The 21,696-nt window shown below is 42.4% G+C and overlaps 1 protein-coding gene across 8 annotated transcripts in view; it reads right to left on the reverse strand.

Annotated features, from left to right (window-relative positions):
* LIMCH1 (LIM and calponin homology domains 1) overlaps positions 1-21,696 on the reverse strand; it is a 318,197-nt gene that overhangs the window by 117,978 nt on the left and 178,523 nt on the right. For all 8 annotated transcript variants that reach the window (XM_075127957.1, XM_075127958.1, XM_075127959.1 and 5 more), the window contains exon 4: positions 4,500-4,606. In XM_075127957.1, coding sequence (XP_074984058.1) covers positions 4,500-4,606 — 107 coding nt within the window. The remainder of the gene's footprint in view (positions 1-4,499; positions 4,607-21,696) is intronic.

The raw sequence follows: 21,696 nt of genomic DNA on the forward strand, positions 1-21,696 counted from the left end.
GAAAGAATAGTAAATATGGCAGGAGACCAGCTTGGCTTAACAGTGAAATCCTTGCTGATCTTGAACACAAAAAAGAAGCTTACAAGAAGTGGAAGATTGGACAAATGACCAGGGAAGAGTATAAAAATATTGCTCGGGCATGCAGGAGTGAAATCAGGAAGGCCATATCACACCTGGAGTTGCAGCTAGCAAGAGATGTTAAGAGTAACAAGAAGGGTTTCTGCAGGTATGTTAGCAACAAGAAGAAAGTCAAGGAATGTGTGGGCCCCTTACTGAATGAGGAGGCAACCTAGTGACAGAGGATGTGGAAAAAGCTAATGTACTCAATGCTTTTTTTGCATTTGTCTTCACGAACAGAGTCAGCTCCCAGACTGTTGCACTGGGCAGCATAGCATGGGGAGGAGGTGACCAGCCCTCTGTGGAGAAAGAAGTGGTTCGGGACTATTTAGAAAAGCTGGACGTGCACAAGTCCATGGGGCCGGATGCGCTGCATTCGAGAATGCTAAAGGAGTTGGCGGCTGTGATTGCAGAGCCATTGGCCATTATCTTTGAAAACTCATGGTGATCGGGGGAAGTCCCGGACAACTGGAAAAAGGCTAACGTAGTGCCCATCTTTAAAAAAGGGAAGGAGGATCCTGGGAACTACAGGCCAGCCAGCCTCACCTCAGTCCCTGGAAAAATCATGGAGCAGGTCCTCAAGGAATCAATTCTGAACGACTTAGAGGAGAGGAAAGTGACCAGGAACAGTCAGCATAGATTCACCAAAGGCAAGTCATGCCTGACTAATCTAATTGCCTTCTATGATGAGAACTGGCTCTGTGGATGAGGGGAAAGCGGTGGACGTGTTGTTCCTTGACTTTAGCAAAGCTTTTGACATGGTCTCCCACAGTATTCTTGCCAGCAAGTTAAAGAAGCATGGGCTGGATGAATGGACTATAAGGTGGATAGAAAGCTGGCTAGATTGTCGGGCTCAACGGGTAGTGATCAATGGCTCCATGTCTAGTTGGCAGCCGGTATCAAGTGGAGTGCCCCAAGGGTCGGTCCTAGGGCCGGTTTTGTTCAATATCTTCATAAATGATCTGGAGGATGGTGTGGATTGCAACCTCAGCAAGTTCGCAGATGACACTAAACTGGGAGGAGAGGTAGATACGCTGGAGGGTAGGGATAGGATACAGAGGGACTTAGACAAATTAGAGGCCAAATCAGAGGGCCAAAAGAAATCTGATGAGGTTCAACAAGGACAAGTGCAGAGTCCTGCACTTAGGACGGAAGAATCCAATGCACCGCTACAGACTAGGGACCGAATGGCTCGGCAGCAGTTCTGCAAAAAAGGACCTAGGGGTTACAGTGGACGAGAAGCTGGATATGAGTCAACAGTGTGCCCTTGTTGCCAAGAAGGCCAATGGTATTTTGGGATGTATAGGTAGGGGCATTGCCAGCAGATCAAGGGACGTGATCGTTCCCCTCTATTCAACATTGGTGAGGCCTCATCTGGAGTAGTGTCTCCAGTTTTGGGCCCCACACGACAAGAAGGATGTGGAAAAATTGGAAAGAGTCCAGCGGAGGGCAACAAAAATGATAAGGGGACTGGAACACATGACTTATGAGGAGAGGCTGAGGGAACTGGGATTATTTAGTCTGCAGAAGAGAAGAATGAGGGGGGATTTGATAGCCGTTTTCAACTACCTGAAAGGGGGTTCCTAAGAGGATGGATCTAGACTGTTCTTGGCGGTAGCTGATGACAGAACAAGGAGTAATTGTCTCATGTTGCAGTGGGGGAGGTTTAGGTTGGATATTAGGAGAAACTTTTTCACTAGGAGAGTGGTGAAACACTGGAATGCGTTACCTAGGGAGGTGGTGGAATCTCCTTCCTTAAAGGTTTTTAAGGTCAGGCTTGACAAAGCCCTTGCTGGGATGATTTAGTTGGGGATTGGTCCTGCTTTGAGCAGGGAGTTGGACTAGATGACCTCCTGAGGTCCCTTCCAACCCTGATATTCTATGATTCTAGGATTTCTTGGTCAGCATTCCTTCAATTTGACTGGAAGTCATAAATTAGGAACCTACATGAAGTTTAAGGTTGTGAAAACACGAACAACAGGGAAATTATATGACTGCGCTTCAAATTCAACTTATTTTTAGCCAAGAAACTTCTTGGAGAACTGAGCATAAAAGGAATGTGTCTAACACTTCTGGGTATTAGACAAATAAAACAAATGTACTGCAAATGTTTAGTTGAGATCGTCCCCAGAATAAAATTAAAAGCCAATTCACTTCAAACTATGCAAGTACACTCTGGTGATAATTTTATCTGACTGCCAAAAACCAGAATGTTTGTTTACATTTATGAAAATACTGAAAGCTTGAAAAATAAAGGAGCTTCAAATACTTTGCCATTTTCCCAAAACATTCTTTTTCCAGTACCTGCACCCTAAAAAAATATTGTTCATATTTTCTTTTCCACTGCTATTTTAGTATGAAAAAATGTATGTAATCTGATTAAAGACAGCCTATTTCTTTAAAGCATTAGATCATAACTTTTATAGGTGAATGATCAAAAATATGGCTTAAACACATTCCATTTAAAATGCACAAAAATAAATCACAAAAAGAATAAAAAGGTATGCCATTATTTTAATCATGTGTAGTAATACCAAAGATTTATTTTATTTTGTAGCACAGAATAAACAGTCTTTGCTACAATAAATAAGCATTCAAAATGGCTGCAGATTGAAGAGTAGACTATGGCGTCTATTTAGTAAAAACAGCCATGGAGTTTTTCCACTATAAGTCTCATAGATTTGGCTTCTGCACCTCACTCACTCAACATGAACTTGGACAGTACAGGAAAAGTATTTCAGTTAGATTTCCACAGGTGGGTTTCTCTGAAGAGTCGAGGGAAGAAAAGATTTTCTGATAATGAGCAGCTCTACCACCACGTTTAATTGAGGGCTACCCCTGTTCTCCAGTTTATTATTAATTTTTAGTTTAACTCATTTGAACACTGCATCAATCCCAATATTTCACAGAATATTCTAGGCAGCTGTAGGCAGAACCCTACTGGTTCTGGTAAAAAACAAAAACACCAGTGGAAGTCAGGTTAAGTAAGAGGAAAATCAGGCTCACAAAGTCTGCAAGCAGCCTGCTGCTCATTACCAGTTTAACATGCTGCTCTCATTAGGTGTACAGGTCAGGCTATATAAACAGTGAAATGTGGGCAGGGTTGTGACAAATCATCATGCAAATTTGGTTGTCACGCCCTTTTACATTTCTTGGAGATCCTAAAGGCTGGTCTACACTAGAAAATTAAATCATCCCCGGTACACTGCTCAGAGGTGTGAAAAATCCACACCCCTGAGCAACATAGTTGAGCCAATTTAAATCTCCATGTAGACAACACTGAATTGACAGAAGAATTCTTCTGTCAAGTTAGCTACTGCCTCTCGGGAAGGTGGATTACCTACGCCAACAGGAGAACCCCTCCTGTTGGCCAATGTAGCGTCTACACTGCAGCTTTGCAGCTAGTCTGCTGTAGCATTTTAAGTGTAGACAAGCCCTTAGTCAAATTCATGACAAGATGATTTGCTTTTACACCTCTCATTCCCCTAATCTCTCTTGATGGGACCATCCTTGAAAGACACAATGGTCCAGTTGCTAAGGTGCTAGCCCGGGAATTGGGAGACCTAGGTTCAAGTCGCTCTCCCACAGTCTTCCTGTGTGAGCTTGGGCAAGTCACTTACTCTCCTGCTGCCTCAGCTCCCCAAGCGTGAAATGGGAATAATACATCCCTGCTTCACAGAGGTGTTGAGGATCATAAAATTAGTGTCTGAGCACCTCACAACTTTAATGGAGGCCATACAGATTGATAATATAATCAACAATAATCTATGCACTCTGCTGCAGGAAGCTTTTGCATGCAGTAAAATGGGTTTCAGCTGTGATACCTCATCCTCACAGTTTACAGAGAAGATCCAGGTTCAAATGAAATATTTTGCAATATTGCTCTACAATCCATTGTTCATTTTGAAGAATAAACTGACTGCAGCCTTCTCTACCCTGGAAGGTCTTAGTTTCTCAAGAGCCTTCAATTAGTAGATCAACATGACCGATCGGAGTCTTATAAAGCATCTTGAAAACAGTTTAATCTGCAATAACAAGGGCTGGGATTTTTTAAGTTCACATAGTGCTCTAATAAAATAGATACAAGAGAATGTTATCAACCTAGGATGCTCTTTGAACAATGCTTTTATTAGCATTGCCCCAGTATTTGAAAGCTTTGTGCTTGATATCACTGAAAATAAAGAAAACTAGCTTCTTCCTCTGACGGGGGAATTTCTGAACAGAACATCTAGTCTAGGCAGCAATGTGGATTCTGAAAGCTTAGTTTGTGTCTCTATTTTACATGAATGTCAGAATCTTTTTGTTCATCCGTAAACATTTACAATTAAACCACACATATCCACAGTGTTAAGACCCTAACTATAAACTGGTATTGTACTTACTTGATTGTTGTTCTGTTTGATGTGTCCTGAAGGTCACCCGGGTCAAAAAGTTGAGATTCTTTAAGCCCCAGCTCTTTGCAGCCTCTTAAGAATAAGATGGTGTTGTCCTGAAATGAGCCAAACAAAATTTAACTCCTTTTTATTACAGAAGATTGTCTCAGTGAATCAACCCCTCTTCTTGCTTACCTAAATTACTGGATCATTTTCCAATGACTTAATCCACTAAATCTAGGACTAACATACTGCCAATTATATAATAAAATGTCACTTTGAAGATTCCAGAGGGGGAAAAGAGAGACATATCTTATCTTTGAAATCCATAACTGCACCACATTCATTCAGTTCTCCTTGTCAGAAGTCACACGGCAAGATTTTTTTAAATATATAGAAACAGTTGATATGCCATCTACAGTTATGCCAGCTATCTGCACAGCTCTGATCCACTGCAAGTCCTGAGGCCAATAGCCATATTTCAGAACCAGTCAAAAAACACAGGTATATAATATATATTAATTCACCACTTTAAGCGTGCTACAAAAATGTTAGGTTTACATTAACTGGCCAGTTACTTCTAACTAGTGTACCTAATTACTCTGCTGCCCTCCCTCCTTAGCCTGCCAAAAGTGGGGGGCAGGGAGGGGAGAAAGACAGTCATTCTCCTCTTTTCCTCAAGCTGGAAATGTTAAACAACATTTTTCAAACAACTGAGATCTTTTCTACACAAGAAAGATGCACTTGATGATTTAGTTAAACCAGTGTCTACATAGGAATATGCATCCTTACGCCTGGTCTACATCTAAAACATAACTATCTAGCTACGTTGCTCAGGGGTGTGAAAATGTCACATCCCCTCACTGATCTAGCTAAGATGACCTAAGCCACAGCGTATCCACTGCTAGAATTCTTCCATCAACCTAGTTATTACCTCTCAAGGGGGTGGATTTTCTGCAGCGATGGAAAAACCCTTTCTGTCATCAGTCTGCGACCGAGTCGACGGAAGTTAGGAGACATAAATTACATCAGCATAAAGCTGTCACAGTTAGTATATCACTTGTGTAGACTTGGCTCCTTGCATCAACACTGCATGTACTCATCAGGAGTGCTTGTATTGATGCACAGTGTAGTATGTATCCCAGTATACAACTTGCCATCATCTGGCACACTGTCTTTTGGAAAATTTTGGCAATCCATGGTGGGGCAGAAACAAGTCGCACAGGGCTGACTGGGAGCAAGGGGTCAAGTTTCTATCATGCAACTTTCGCCATCCCATAATACCATCCATATCCCATAATTTTCCTACATTATCTTAAAAATCCCACAAACCCAGGGAGCACTTTACACTGTCAGCCATCTCTGACAGAAGCCTGGAGCCTGTACAGCTCTGCGCTGTCGCAAGCAGAGGATGAACAATCCTCTGGTATTTGCAGAGTCGCAGGACAAAACCATGGCAGCAGGACACATGATGATTGCATGGAGGACAGAGTGCTGGGAGACACAGCAAAAACTAAGTCAGGGTTGCATTCACGAAGGAGCTGCAAACAGTGGAGTGCTGCTTCTAGGCCTGAGAAACAAGCGCTGATGGGTAGGATCACATCGTACTGTGGAGAGGGGGTGACAGGAAGTGGCTGCAGAACTTTCGGATGCACAAGGCCACATTCCTGCGTACTGAGCTTGTCCCAGACCTCCAGCCATAGGCGGGGGGTGACTCTTGCATTTGGGGAGGCTGGGCATGAGAATCAGAAGCTCCCTAGAAGTGGAAGGGGCCACCGGCACCTGGACCAGGGCCCCACTCGATTTCCTCTGCCTGAGACTCTGTCCGCAGTCCATCCCCGCTCCACCCCGACACCCTGCTCAGCCTCTTCCCCCACTCCGCCTCTTCTTGCCCCAACCCTTCCCCCCGAGGCCACCCCCACCCGCCACTCACCCCCACTCCATCCCCTCCCCCGAGAACCACTGCTCGTTCCTCTCCGCCCCCTCCTCTAAGCCCTCCTGGCACTCACTCCAGTCTGTCCCCTCCTGCCTTAAGGATGAGCGACAGGAGGGGAGAGGGGTGGAGAGGAGTGAGCGGCAGGCGAGAAGAGGTGGAGCGGGGGCAGGAAGAGGTGGAGCATAGGCAGGACCACAGGGAAAGAGGTCAAGTGGGAGCAGGGCCTCGTGGCGGAGCGGGACCGTGGTCCAGGTGCTGATGGCCTCCCTTGATTCTCAGGCTCTTCCACCAGCGACACTCCAAAGGCAGTGGACTGGCATGCCTCCAAAGGAAGGCACGCCACATCCAGCATCTCTTGCCCCATTTGGGGAGGCTTAACCTCCCCAAGCCACTTATACCTGCCAGCTCCAACGCAGGGACACCAGAACGAGAGCTGCACTGACAGTGGCGAAATGAGTGGTGACCAATCTAGGGAAGTTTGCAATGCTGGATTGCAATTAGACAGTGGGAAATCATTTGGAGTTAGAAAATCCATAGTGAAGGCCGTTGTCATGCAAATGAGTAGGGCCATTAATAGTCTTCTGCTACACAGGACTGCCACTCTCAATAACATGCAGGACATAGCAGATGGATTTGCAGCAATGGGATTCCTGGACTGCAGTGGGGCGATAAATGGCACTCATATCCTTATTTTGGTACTTGCCCACCTGGCCATAGAGTACATCAACAGGAAGGGCAACTTTTCTGTGGTTATGCAAGCACTGGTGAATCACCAGGGACGCTTTACCACCATATGGTTTGCACCAATTTAACTATATTAAGAACTGACACCTTTTGTAGACCCAGTACAACTTTCTCCTGTGGACAAGTCTTGAGGTCACGGGGAACAAGTGACAATCAGGGTCTATGGGCTTCCGAGGAACTGCCAGAGCATTAGGAATAGCTGATTAAGTTTGGGCAGGAGGTAGCAGACTGCACAAATTTCTTCACCCATACTCCCCCCTACCCCTCCTCTCTTCTTCCCCCTGAAGATGACCCGCCTTCAGTTGGTGGGGAATAGTAGTGCCATAAAGTGTGCTGGAGCAGTTTTGGGTTCTTTTCTTTTGAACTTCAAAAATAATTTCAGTAGAAGAATAAGCAAACATTTGAAGCTTTTCACTCCTCTCTGAAGCCCTTCTCATCTATCCCTATTTGAAGAGAAACCGCTCCGGCACAGAACTCTTGCCATCACTACATTTGTTCCCATGTCTTTGTTTATGTTGCACTTGCACAGATCTGCAAGAACGTCACTGTTTATTTTTTCGGTGTGCAGTGATCAGCACACTAATCGCTCTGGCATTCAGCATACCAACATCAGTGCAAACAAAGCTTGCTGTCAGCAGCCACATTGCAAAATCTGGGCTTCAAAAATTTGGAGTGCTCCAAATCTTCCTCCAACCCCTGGCTAAAATTTAATAGCTATGGAGAGAAGCCAGGGAAGAAGCAGCAGCAATTGGGAGAACAGAGAGCCTACAACCATGAGAGGAAGACTCATTTGTGACATGAAAAGACTCTTGTAAAATTGCCATCTGTTTTGCTATTTGCATTATAATTTTTCCATACTAATTCCAACTGAAACATGAACAATACTGTGTTTTGCCTTTGAAGGAGCACAATATGGTTTGTTTCCAAATGGTGGGTGGAGCAGGGTTCAATTCTAATAAAAGTTTGGTTACCTAAGTGTGAAGCATTTTTAAAAAGTAATTTTTGTTACAAAATATCCAAGACAAACAGACTTGGGAAATGATCAAAGGATAGGATGGCTCAAGGGATTTTTAACAACGCCTCTTTCCTTTAGGTCCGAAATTCCAATCCAACCTACGTCAACAGTGACCAAAATTGGTAAACACACAAATGACTGGCCTACATGAAGTGTGGTCCCAGTGCCCAAATTAAAAAAATCCACTCTCACAATGCTAAAGCTGTTTTTGCATATGCTGTTGCAGTGATTGTGACAATGAAGTCAACATTTGAAAACAGTCACAACACAGTATCATGAGTTATTTCCTGCTTTATAGTTATTTCCTATTTTAAGTATAGTGAAACACTGTGATAAAGAGGGGATAACAGTGGTATTTTAAAAATGGTGACCACTATAAGGTATGTTTTTTTCATCACTGAGGTTGGATTTTTTTTTTTTTAAATGTTGACAGTTTTATGGTTTTCAGTCCCTGGTAGCCCTAGAAGCACAGCAACATTTATTTAAGGAAGAGAAATTGATGTTTGAGAGTGACAGATGAGCGGGATAAACCTGCAAAATGCTTCGGATTCCTACAGGCTGCCAATCCAAAACCAGAATGCTTCCAACAGTACTACAGAACTGAAGCTTTTCTGGTTTGGCTCAGTACTACCTAAAATTGTGTTTATTGTTTTTTTAACATACTGGTAAACTATCCTGCTAAACCACAAGAGGGAGGGGGAAAAAGATTTGTTATTAAAGCACAGGATTGAGAATCATGTGACCAAAGTTCTCTCTCTGTATTGTCACAACTTTCATTCGCAAAGTCACTTTCTGGGCTCCATTTTCTTCAGCTATTAAAATAAAGGGAGATCTTGCTTCCCCCATCTCACCAGGAGTGCTGTGAAGCTCAATTCAACATCTTCATTGCTTTGAAATCAGCTGACGGAAGGTGATCCAATTTTTTTTTTTTAGTTGCATAACTATATGAAGGATTTCATGTAGATGGATACTAAGTGGAAAGAAAATGCATTTTCTTATTTTACAGCTCACTCAAGTATCTTAACATTTAGAAACACTCAGCAAGAAGTTGCAAATTTATATATCTGAGGTTTAGAAAATAATTGCTTTCAACTCCTGCATATGCAGCAATGCATAATTAGTTTGGTGCATTATTAAGCGGGCAGGAGGTTGCCTTCCTATGAACGATCTTGCTCATGGAGACAAGCAGGGAGAAACTGTCATCGGATACAACACATCATTTCCTGTGCTCCTTTAAGAAAAACAATGGTGTCTAAAGATTGTTACTTTAATTTCTTTGTTTATAGCAAACACACACGGAGAATCATTTCAATCAATAGGACATCTTCCTCTGTACTTGTCACCTGTAATGTAGAGGGGGGAAATGACTTTAGGGATTAAGCGCTTCATTTTCTTTTATTAAAATGCTGGATGTTAAACTTGGAAGAGGTCTAATATTGGTAAACTTTACAAGTTATAACTGGCCACTCACCAAAGAAATACATCAACACCAGGACAAATACAGGGTACAAACAAACAATGATTTTAAGCATTAAACAGTCTGACACTTGTCTGCGAGAACTCATTAGGCTTGCTATTAGCATTCACATATAAGCAAACCTATCTTGCTTACAAAGATTACAAATTTAAAAGTTACTGGTCTGAATCCTGTGCTAAAACTGACAACTTCAGGCTGGAAAGATTACAGTGTATACGAAACACTACAGGCTTTCACAGCTGAAATTCAATATAGACAACTTTTCAAATTTAAGGAACAAGAAAAAATCTTAGTTACTTGTGTAGTATTATGATAAAATTTTCCACACAGAGTGTGACTGGCATAAATCACAAAATACTTATTCCCACAGAAAATGGAAATTGATTATTGTTTAGAATAGCCAACCTGTAAAATCACTGTACTGTACATTCATACAGTAGCACTGCCAACTCTGAAAATAAGACAGACTAGTGTGAATCAAATATTCACAGCAGGCAAATTCCCTCCCTACTATTTGCTGATCAGATGCAAAGGCAAACAGCTTGAATTGGACTATCTCCACTCATTGCATCTTTCACAACAGCAAAATAAAGTATTCACGCTCATTTTTACAGTACTGCAGCTTAGAATAACTGCTCAATAGTTAGGAATGATCCCATGACTAATTATTGAATGTCCTAGATCAGGAATAAGGATGAACTCCTTAAAAAAAAAAGAACTCTATATAACACTGGATGCTGTGAAATGAAGGGGCTATGCTGACAATGTCGAAACGCATTTGAAAGATTGGCTAGATTTGAATGATTCTCAGTAGCATTATCATGTTTGGGAGCAGAGCTATGTGGGAACCCGATTTTCTGTTTGAGGGATTTTCACAATTTTGAAATTTCCTGAATGGAAGAAAACTAAAAAATTACAAAGTTTTCTGCAAACCAAAAGTCTCAAAAAATTTGCATTTTGTTTTGACAAAAATAAAAAATGTTTTGTTCCTATTTAGACTTTTAAAAATTTATAATAGAAATATAAAATGAAAAACATTTGAACAGAAAATCGTTTTGAAACAGAGAAATCTAGATGTCCTATTAACGTTCAAATATTACATTTCAACCTTACTGAAAGGGTTGGATTTTTTTAAAATTTTCACTTGGCAATCAATTTTGGTGAAAGACAATGTTTCTGCAAAACATTTTGCTTTTGACAAATCAGCATTTTTCAGTTCTGTCCAAAAATTTCTAGCCAGCTCTCTATTTAGTCTCTGAGCTATTTCGCAGCCAGAACTGAAGGAAATACCCCAAGTCACAGAGTTAAAGGCTATTACACCGGGTGAATGCTGTCCACATTATTTTTGCTACAGAAAAACTCATTTGCTGTTTGTTTTAACAAGTGTTACATACTGTTGGAAGATGAAAGCAAAAGAGAAGGTAAGACGGCAAGGAAGGAAGCAGAAGGTAAACTTACTGGTAAGTCAGTTTTGACCCAGTCCTCTCTTCTACCACAAAATTCCAGACCAGCAAAAATTATAGCCCTATCTAACCCAAATGGCAAGGAAGCTAAACAACTGTTATTTACCGACATTACAATATCCAGGCTTCACCCACTACATTCAGTAACTTAGAAAGCAGACAAAGAGTCAAGACCTTAATATTAGGGTTGCCAACTTGGCGATATTTAAAAACCGGACACTCCAGCAGGAGTGCTGGAACCTCCCCTGCCCCGCCTCTTCCCCTCGAGGTCCCACCTCTGCCCTGCCCATTCTCCCAAAGCCCCCCTACCCTGCCTCTTCCCCTGCGGCCCTGCCCCATCCACTCATCTTCCTCCTTGCCCCCCATCTGCCCACTGCTTTTTCCCTCCCCTCAGGTCAAGAGGGACTTGCCCACTGAGTCAGGGCTGGGAGCTGCAGTCACCCGACGAAGGTAGGAGGTGGCCCCAGCTGAGCAGGAGCTGAAGTGGGTGATGACCCAGCCCCTTCCCGCCTCACCCACTCACAGTAACCGGACTTTGTGTTGTCCGGTCAGTAGATCCGACCAGACACTGTCAGGTCCCCTTTTCGACTGGACTTTCCAGTCGAAAACTGGCACCTAGCTACCCTACTTAATACAAAGAATAGTGAAGAAAAGTAAGTAAAGGAGGGGGAAAGGCAAGAAAAGAAAATGAGCAGCCTAACACAAAGTTATTGGCTCTTCCCCCATCCTAAACAAGATTTCATGACAGTAAGGAGATGGGCAGTGTGCAGGCAGTGCTTAATTTGTGCCAGGGCTGAGCCCCAGTACCTCTGGGCTTGGCTGTTCATAGCCCCGGCATCTCTTGGCTTGTTGCTTCAGTTATGAAAGTAAAAAAATTGCTTGAGCCCCAGCACCTCTTTCATTACACATGAAGCATTGTGTGAAGGTAAGGAGGAGGAATTAATTAGCATGGAGCCCTATAGAATTTTGCGATCAAAAGTGAACCTTAGAAAATGAGTGCAGCAGTAACTAGATTAGGATGGAGGAGAAAAAAAAACTTTGAAAAACAATTGGTTGAATGAAGGTAGAACTATAAGACTCAAAGGAAGGAAAGCTGTGAGAGGATGGGGAGAAGTCTGGACGAGTCTGAAGTTTGTCCAAAACACCTGCAGATAGGGTATTTCAATATCAGTGCCCTTATGTGCCTAGCTGAGGAGAGCGTAAAATAATAAGATTGCTTAGGAAGAAAGCAAAAAAAGGATTTCTCTCTCTAGGGATCAAAAAAACCCCACCCAATCCAACAAAAAACCAGCAGCCACCTTTTAAACAAAAGGAAAACCCCAGTAAAGGTAAATGGGTCTGATGAGGCCCTCTGTCATAACTGGAATCTCTTATGTTTATTAACCATTTGGTTTTGAAGCACTTAATTGGAAGTTGTTAATCAAGGAGGAGAGTTTCCTGCTACCAGCAGACACTCAGCCACTTAATGAGAGGGGGGGAAAAAAAATCTTAAAATCATTAACTTTTCCCTTATACCTTTCAAGATAGCGTAAGAATTCAAGAGTGGGGCAGAGAAAGGAGGAACCAAGCATGAGCAGAACAAGAACAACAAGCAGAACAAGAGAGTAGCATCCAGCACAGATCTAAACAAAAAAAGTGTATTAGGTATGGAAACTAGGAGTGCCTGGATCAATATGATATAGGAAAATGGCTTAATATCAGCTCAACTTGTTCTTTGGGGATGGAGAGGGAACAGTTGCCCAGATGCCAGTTCTTCTTGTCTTTTCAGGGCTGGCCTTAGTGTTTTTGGCAGCCAGCAAAATGTTTTAAAGTCAATCCCAAATAACTGGTTTCAGAGTAGCAGCCGTGTTAGTCTGTATTCGCAAAAAAGAAAAGGAATACTTGTGGCACCTTAGAGACTAACAAATTTATTTGAGCATAAGCTTTCGTGAGCTACAGCTCACTTCATCGGATACATTCAGTGGAAAATGCAGTGGGGAGATTTATATACACTATGTGTGTGTATATATATATATATTTATATACACTATGTGCATATTTATATACATAGTGTATATAAATCTCCCCATTGTATTTTCCAATGAATGCATCCGATGAAGTGAGCTGTAGCTCACGAAAGCTTATGCTCAAATAAATTTGTTAGTCTCTAAGGTGCCACAAGTACTCCTTTTCTTTTCCCCAAATAACTGGCTCTTATATACTATGATCCTGCCCACTCTCCATTAATATGGACAAGGATGTTATGATTTACCACCATATTTTTTTCTTTGAAAAAACCTGAAAAAACAAAAACCAAGGTCCCCCAAAGGTTATTAAATGAAACCCAAGACACATACTAAATGATTCACATTGTACACATTTATTTCTCAAATATCGACACACATTGTTCAACTTAAAAGCTTGCAGTTCTGTAAGAAAAAACAGAAGCCCAATAATAGAGTCCCCAGTCAAACAAATTAGACCTGTCACTCTTTTGTATCTCTCCTTACATAGTAATACACATACCAACTGAACTGCTTTTTAAGCACGTAGCATATAACACAATGTTGACCAAGCTAATCAGTGTTCTCATATCTTGTCTAGCACATTTTTTTTTTTATTATTTGTACTCTGGTGGTACCCAGCAACTGTAATTAAGTTTGGGCTCTATGTGGTATGCACTGTGCAAACACACAACAAAATACAGTCCTAAAGAACTTACAGCATAGACAGACAAGACGGACCAAGGGTTGGGATGGAAGGGTATCTAACATGCAAGCATAGTGAGGCGGGTGATGCATGGCAAATGTTAATTCTGCAGGTTTTTAAAATTTGTTTTGTTTTATAAATTATAGCGGGGAACGATGTAAGAAGGGGAAGGGGATAAGTTATTAGGACCATAAGAGTAGAGGGAAAAGGGTAATACGGAGGGTGGGAGAGAAGGGAGAAACAGAGGAGGAAAAAAGGAGAGAAAGAAGAGACCATGCAGGGGCAAAACTATGTGGAAGAAGTGGACATATATATCCATAATCAAAGAAAAAACATAGCCTTATGACATCACTGCCATCCAAAGATATCCTGCAGCTGGCTGCCTCAGCTCACAGCTCCTGTCAGGGGAGGAAAGTTTCTTTGTTCCTGGGGCTATTCCACCCAGAGTTTAATCTTTCTTCACAGGTCCACATGATTGGGGATATGGGTGGGAGGAGGCTGCACGTGCCCTGGATGCCTATCATCACGTCTGTTCTTTGCCAATGCCTGTTAGGTACGGACATGAGCCTGAATAGCTGGTTCACAAGGCTCTCCTTCATCTTTAAGACTAGTTAGCAGGTTAGTGCCCTTTCACTTCTCCTTATCTCAAACTTTGACAGGTCCCTGGTTCCAGTGCAGGGGAGATTCTGTTGTGTTCTGTGCCCACCTTCACCCCCTGCAGAGTACAAAATTTACTCACTGGGAGAATTTGTGAACTGGGCAACCTGTAGTAGTCGCTGTTAGAATATTGGTTCTATAGCTTATCCCCTACAGACAAAGGGCTGGGGAGGGAATGAGGAGAATTCTGCAGTATGTATGTACCTGAATGTACGTGCAGACAAATTTTCAAACATACTGACCAACTGATACCCTAATCTTGTGGGAGTGAAGGTATTTACCATCCTGATTTTACAGAGGTGAGTCTTTTAGTTTTTCTTTAATTAAAATTCTTCTTTTAAGATCCTGATTGTTTTTTTATTGTTCTTAAGATCCAAGGGTTTGGGTCTGTGTTCACATATGCAATTTGGTGAGGATTTTTATCAAGCCTTCACCAGGAAAGGGGTGTAGGGCTTTGGGGGATATTTTGGGGGGAAGATGTCTCCAAGTGGGCTCTTTCCCTGTTCTTCATTTAACATGCTTGGTGGCGGCAGCATAGGGTTCAAGAACAAGGCAAAGTTTGTACCTTGAGGAAGTTTTTAACCTAAGCTGATAAGAATAAGCTTAGGGGATCTTTCATGCAGGTCCCCACATCTGTACCCTAGAGTTCAGAGTGGGGAAGGAACCTTGACAAGGCTCAAACAGAGGGCATTTCTCTGACTTGCCATCACTAGGAAACAACCAGTGTAGACTGGTTTGCCTACAGACATAAGCCAGGTTGTGTCCTGCAGACTCTATACTTCCCCAGGCCACGCTCTGACTTTGAGGCCAGTATAATCATAGCCATATGCCTGCTTTCACCTCTCCTTGGACATGGGGTGCCTTTGTGCCATTGTGACTACTGGCACCTCAAAGGTATGGTAGCAGCCACTTCACAGCATAGACAAGATTCCTTTCCATCCCTATCCTGCACCTTCCAGAGCTATCCAGCATCCAGTCCACACTACTTGTCTGCTTGACAACTTAGGCCTCCATGATTTCCTGACTTTCTCTACAACCTTCTTTATTTTTGACCAGTGACCTCAGGAGGAGGAGAAGGGAAAATAAGAACAGGGCTATGTTTAGTGAGCAGATACCTGAGCAAGGACTCCCTGGTAAAACCCAGGCCCTACTGAAATCAGTGCAAATTCACCCCATGATTTCATTGCAAATAGGGTGACCAGATGTTCCAATTTTATAGGGACAGTCCCGATATTCAGGGCTTTCTCTCATATAGGTGCCTATTACTCCCCAGCCCTGACCCAATTTTTCACACTTGCTATCTTGCCACCCTAATTGCAAAGCAGCTAAAACTAAGGGAAGGACAGAGTACAGATGGCTAGGGCTAGAGGGGCTCAGCACCCCAAATCTCTCTCTGCTAGCCAGGGCATAGTGCTACCAGAGTGATGCAGAGCATTGCTCCAGCACCTGAAATAGAGGGCAGAGCTACACTCCGGCATTTCAGAACGAGTCACAGCATACTCCCTACCCATCACCTTCGCTCCACTCCCAGCTTCCCTGTGCACATGCACCCACCTGCCGACCCTGCCTGAGACTTGTAGTCTCACCTGCCTCTAGCTAGCTTTGGGCTCTGCACACTAGAACTTCCACAAGGCCGGGCGGGAGGCTGAGGCTACACGCTGGGGAAGCAGCAGTGCGTGCATGCTGGGTTGACTGTGTCAATGTCAGCCGCGACTCCCTAGAGTTCAAGGGTATAGGCTTTGCAAAGGTACCAATACTGATCAGGTGAACTGCTCTCCCACCCCGCATGCTCCTTCTAGACATCAGAGACAACCCTCTGCCCTTCCCTAGCTCTGCTAGATCACGGGGAGTTATTCATTTCTCCCCCTCCACCCGCCCAAACACCCCATCTTATCTCCTACTCCTTTTGCCACATTTTACTTTGTTTTGTCTGGCATTAAATTAACTAAATATCCCTAGCCCTGGCCCAACCCTGCAGAACAGGAGCTGCTACACTGTAGGTGATCTCGCTCTCCAACCCCTCCCCCACCACCTCGGGGCCTCCCCTCCACACCAGGCCAAGATAGGGACAGGGACCCCCTACACACACACACACACACACACACACACACACACCAGAGAGCTGGGCTTGACACACCCACCCACAGAGAGCAGACTCTCTCCAAATGTGGGTGGGAAACTGCCCCCAATACGCACACCTTGCCTTCCCCCAAGAATATTTTCACTAGCTGCCTATGGGACAGAGACAGAGACAGGTGAAGCTTGGATCCTTATGCTGCCTGTGAAATGACTGTCATTTGGCCTGTTTCCTTCTTGGTAAGAGACTATGACATTTGATGCTATGCAATCTTACCGGAAAATGCAGAAAATTTCATGGCAAGACAGAGATTTAAAGAAATGTCATATCACATCATATTGTTACCAATACAAAACAGCTCAGGATCCAGGTTCAACACTTCTCTTTATCTTGTATCTCCTCGTTATCCATTGAGCCAGCAATACTTTATTTCATTTATCTGAACAAAATGCTGCAAAGAGAAAAATCTAACCTTCATATATATTTTTTAAAAATGTGGGATTATTCTATTTGTTTTAAAATAAAATCTTTAATATAGATTTCAAGGACCACTGAAAACATGCTCTGTTTTTACTCTCCTAGTGTTCTAGGACACCATTGTCCTCAGACCTTTGTGCACTTGAATTGTTTTGAAGGAAACTGGGCATTCACTCCCAAAGCCACCTACTTAACACACGAATACAGCATGATCATATCTGCTGCCCCTCAACTGACCTTCACAGCAAAATACAAAAATGAATCAGACCTACAGATTAAAAAAAGCTACTTTACAAGTTTACACTGTATTTTTATGTAACAATTAGGAGACCACACAGTGCGAAAAAATATAAACAGAGCATGAATACCCACTTAAGCTATCTCAAAACAAAGGCAGCCAGCCAAAATCTACTGTTTAAGGCAAAGTGTTTTAATAGCTAAGGAAAATATTTCTAGTTTAAAATCTAAGTTATTCACATAAATGACTACAGTAGATGTTATTAAAAACCAAACATCCTATTAATCAGAGACTACCGAGTAATAGGACCACCAAAGAAACGTTAGACATATATTTAGCATTCAGATTTAGAGTACAGTTTTTACAAGATGCATTGCTAACAAAAGTATATCCATCTGCATATTTCTAAAAATGACTTTAGGTGTTGCATATAATTTAATGATGTTTGAAGCCATAGATCAAAAAGGTGTAGCCTGTAAAATAATTCAAGTAAAACAGTAGTAATAATTTAAACTCTAATGTAAACAAATTGCATTTGTAAATCTTTCATGCGTTAAAGATGTCAATCAAGGATGGATATATATATATTTTTTGTTGAAGAATTGCCGCTTTCATGTCTGTAATTGCGTGACCAGAGAGATTGAAGTGTTCTCCGACTGGTTTTTTAATGTTATAATTCTTGACATCTGATTTGTGTCCATTTATTCTTTTACGTAGAGACTGTCCAGTTTGGCCAATGTGCATGGCAGAGGGGCATTGCTGGCACGTGATGGCCTATATCACATTGGTAGCTGTGCAGGTGAATGAGCCTCTGATAGTGTGGCTGATGTGATTAGGCCCTATGATGGTGTCCCCTGAATAGATATGTGGACACAGTTGGCAACGGGCTTTGTTGGAAGGATAGGTTCCTGGGTTAGTGGTTTTGTTGTGTTTTTGTTGTTTGGTCACTCGATTACAGACCTAAAAGTGGCAATTCTTCAACAACAAAACTTCAAAAACAGACTCCAATGAGAGACTGCTGAATTGGAATTAATTTGCAAACTGGATACAATTAACTTAAGCTTGAATAAAGACTGGGAGTGGATGTGTCATTACACAAAGTAAAACCATTTCTCCATGTTTATTTCCCCCCCTCCCCCTCCTGTTCCTCACACATTCTTGTCAACTGCTGGAAATGGCCCACCTTGATTATCACTACAGAAGGTTCCCTCCCCCTTCCCCGCTCTCCTGCTGGTAATAGCTCACCTTACCTGATCACTCTTGTTACAGTCTGTATGGTAATACCCATTGTTTCAAGTTCTTTGTGTATATAAAATCTCCCCACTGTATCTTCCACTACATGCATCTGATGAAGTGAGCTGTGGCTCACGAAAGCTTATGCTCAAATAAATTTGTTAGTCTCTAAGGTGCCACAAGTCCTCCTGTTCTTTTTGCGGATACAGACTAACACGGCTGCTACTCTGAAACAGTTAAAATACAGTCTCTGCTGCACACCGCTCTATTCAGGGAACTGAACACGGAAGAGCATATGCCCAGGATTGAGAAAGAGCTGGAGTTTTGTTTAGCATTTTTAAAAAAGTTTCAACTATAAGGACGCAAAAGAAACAGACATTTAAAAATAAAAATCAGCACCACATGAAACATTTGAAAATGAACAGACTTTCGCCAGCTGGCAGTCTCTCACAGCTTCTTGTAAACATAGCTGCTATTAATGTGATTATATTATTTCTCCCTTTTCTTTTACATCTTCTGTTTTCTTTTTCCTGTCAAATGAAGCAAAGTTATCTTTCATTTAAAGCCAATAAATAGCAACGATTGGCCAACACTAATACTATACTCAGCGCATTGAGAACAAACAGCTACCACAAGGACCATTGCGCTACACAGCCACAGAGTTGACTGCCACTAAGCCCGCACTCTATCCATTGCAGCTGCTGTAGGTGGACCTCAAAAAACGCAAGAAAACTGCCGTAGGGGCTGAGGGTCTGGCAGTAGCTGTAACAGTTGTACCAAATTCCCAAAAGCAAAAAGCAAAATAGTTACAGCCGCCAAGGACTCATTCCTTCTCAGTTTATGACCTTTGGGAGAAGAGCAACAAATTCCTTTACTCCTTTTAATTTAAACATCTACTTCTTACTTGCCAAAGAATATGTTTTAATAATCTCTTATGTTCTGGGTTTGATAAACATCAAAAATCTCTCTGCTGCCACTACATGATACCCAACTTTTTCCCCCTCCAATTCATAGGTTTACATTTTCATGCCAATATTAGACAAAATATAGTAAAGAGTTCTTTAATGCAAGGTTTCTTTTATCATCATTTTAGAAGCATTTCAATCCAAAAATATATGAAATTATGTGCAAAAAATTAGCTTTATGCACTGACTTAAGTTCCAGCACATTCCAATTGAAAAACTTACATTATTATTTTTACTTCCAGCAAATAATAAACACAGAAAGCCTTCATGTTTGGATGTATAAAACTATAGCAATTAGGAAGGGGAAACAAAATCAAAATCTTTATGTAGGTCTGTTGCACTGTACACAACTTTGAATACATCAAAATAACTATGTTAAGAGAATATTTAAAAGTCTCAGCCTGGTAATGACAGAGCATGCATCCAACGAAGTGAGCTGTAGCTCACGAAAGCTTATGCTCAAATAAAATTGTTAGTCTCTAAGGTGCCACAAGTACTCCTCTTTTATTTTCTTTTTAAACATTAACTCTGTTCATCTTTCCACCTAGCCTAAATAGTTATGCTATGTATTGTTGCACAGTCTTTACATAATTACATGCTGTTTCTCAAATACAAAATATAAAATTAGTGTATATATAGTATATTGCAATTTCCCCCCCATTTTTGTATATTTATGTTCATTTCATTGCCACGGTTATCCAGAATATCTCTGGCTGTATTTTTTTTATATGGCAAATATCAGCAGTAAGAAAAGTTTTAACAGTGTAGGGAGAAAACTGCAAGTTCCATTTTGTTTAGGCACTTTGCCATTTTGTTTGTAAGGAGTTTATGTTTGTCCACCATGTTGGTGACCTCCTTCTTGAGACAATTGGCACTTTTTTTCTCTCTAAGGCAGGAAAGAGCAAGGGTCACATGGCCTGTGTTCTGCCTAGTAACAGGAGAGCATAAAAGACTGCTGCACCCGAGAGGAGAGGCTGGTCCTTCCTGGTGGTACGTCCTAGCCAAGACTTCGAGGCATCTACAGAAAACCACAGAAGAAGATCCAAACTCCATAGTTCCAGTTATCAGTTCCTGATTGATTCCTATCTTACCTGTATCCTGAACTCCTATGTCCTCACCTTGCTGTCTTGATGTATTCCATCTGTGATGTACTCTGTCGTGGGTCCATTCCTCCAAACCTGGTGTAGTATGCTGTGTACCTCTGTACCTTACCTGTAGTAAATTCCCCTTTGTCCTCATGGGTTTGGGACCTTAACTTTATGTCCGTTTGTTGTGCCAACTTGTACCTATATGCCCTTTGTGTATTGTTTTGCTGGAGGTCCTATAAGTTACTGTTTCCTGTTTCAATCACTGTTTAATAAACCAGTTTGCTTTACAGTTAATCCTGTCCTTAGTTTTCTCTCCGTCGATAGATGAGGTTTGGGGTAATGAGTCTGCTGGGCGGGGACTCTGAGGTGTGGAACCTAGAGCACATCCAGTTAACCCGAGGCAAGATCTGAGTTCCTGGTTAACATATTTCTGGCAACCGCAACAGGACCCCCATTTGAGTTTGCTACGGGCATGCTCCATACAGTAATTAAAGCGTTTAATTTATGTGGTACTGTATTGGCTTCTGTCCACTGACCATGTGGGTGGGATCGACTCCAGGATACCAGATCAGTAACCTCCAGTTAGATTAAGGGACACAAAGCAGCAGGCCAGTGTGCAGCTGCTAGCAATGGGCCAGTGACCTGTTTCCCTCTGGAAAGGAATCCAAGAGGGGTGCTAACTATGAGTGTTAGCGGGTGGACAGCGGGCTGTGAAGAGTGAGTCCCAGTTGCAGACATGAGAGTCAGGTAGCGGGCTGGGAGGCGCACTCAGCACTGCGGGCCTTCAGTGGTCTACTGAGTCTAGATGAAAACAGTGCAGGCAGACCGAGACGCAACGGATCAGTTCTGCAAGCAGCTTGGTGTCGCAGTCACACTGGTCTGAACAACCAAGTGACAAGGAGAGGCTAATATCCTGTTCCAACTTTGGGATAGGCACTGATAGAATGGTGACCCAGTTTATGATTCACAGAGTGCTGGCATAAAAGCTGGTGACACTTGTGAGATACAGGAACTGACTGCAAGCAGCAGTAGTCCTGACAGGAGTTGCCGACACCCACCAGTCAAGCAGACGGGAGTGTCTCCTGGTTTACAAAACCAGCAGTGAGTGTTCTGTGTGCCACTGAAAGAAAATTTAGATTCAGTCCGGG

This window comes from Caretta caretta, chromosome 4 (genome assembly GCF_965140235.1).
Source record: "Caretta caretta isolate rCarCar2 chromosome 4, rCarCar1.hap1, whole genome shotgun sequence".
Classification (NCBI taxonomy): Eukaryota; Metazoa; Chordata; order Testudines; family Cheloniidae; genus Caretta; species Caretta caretta.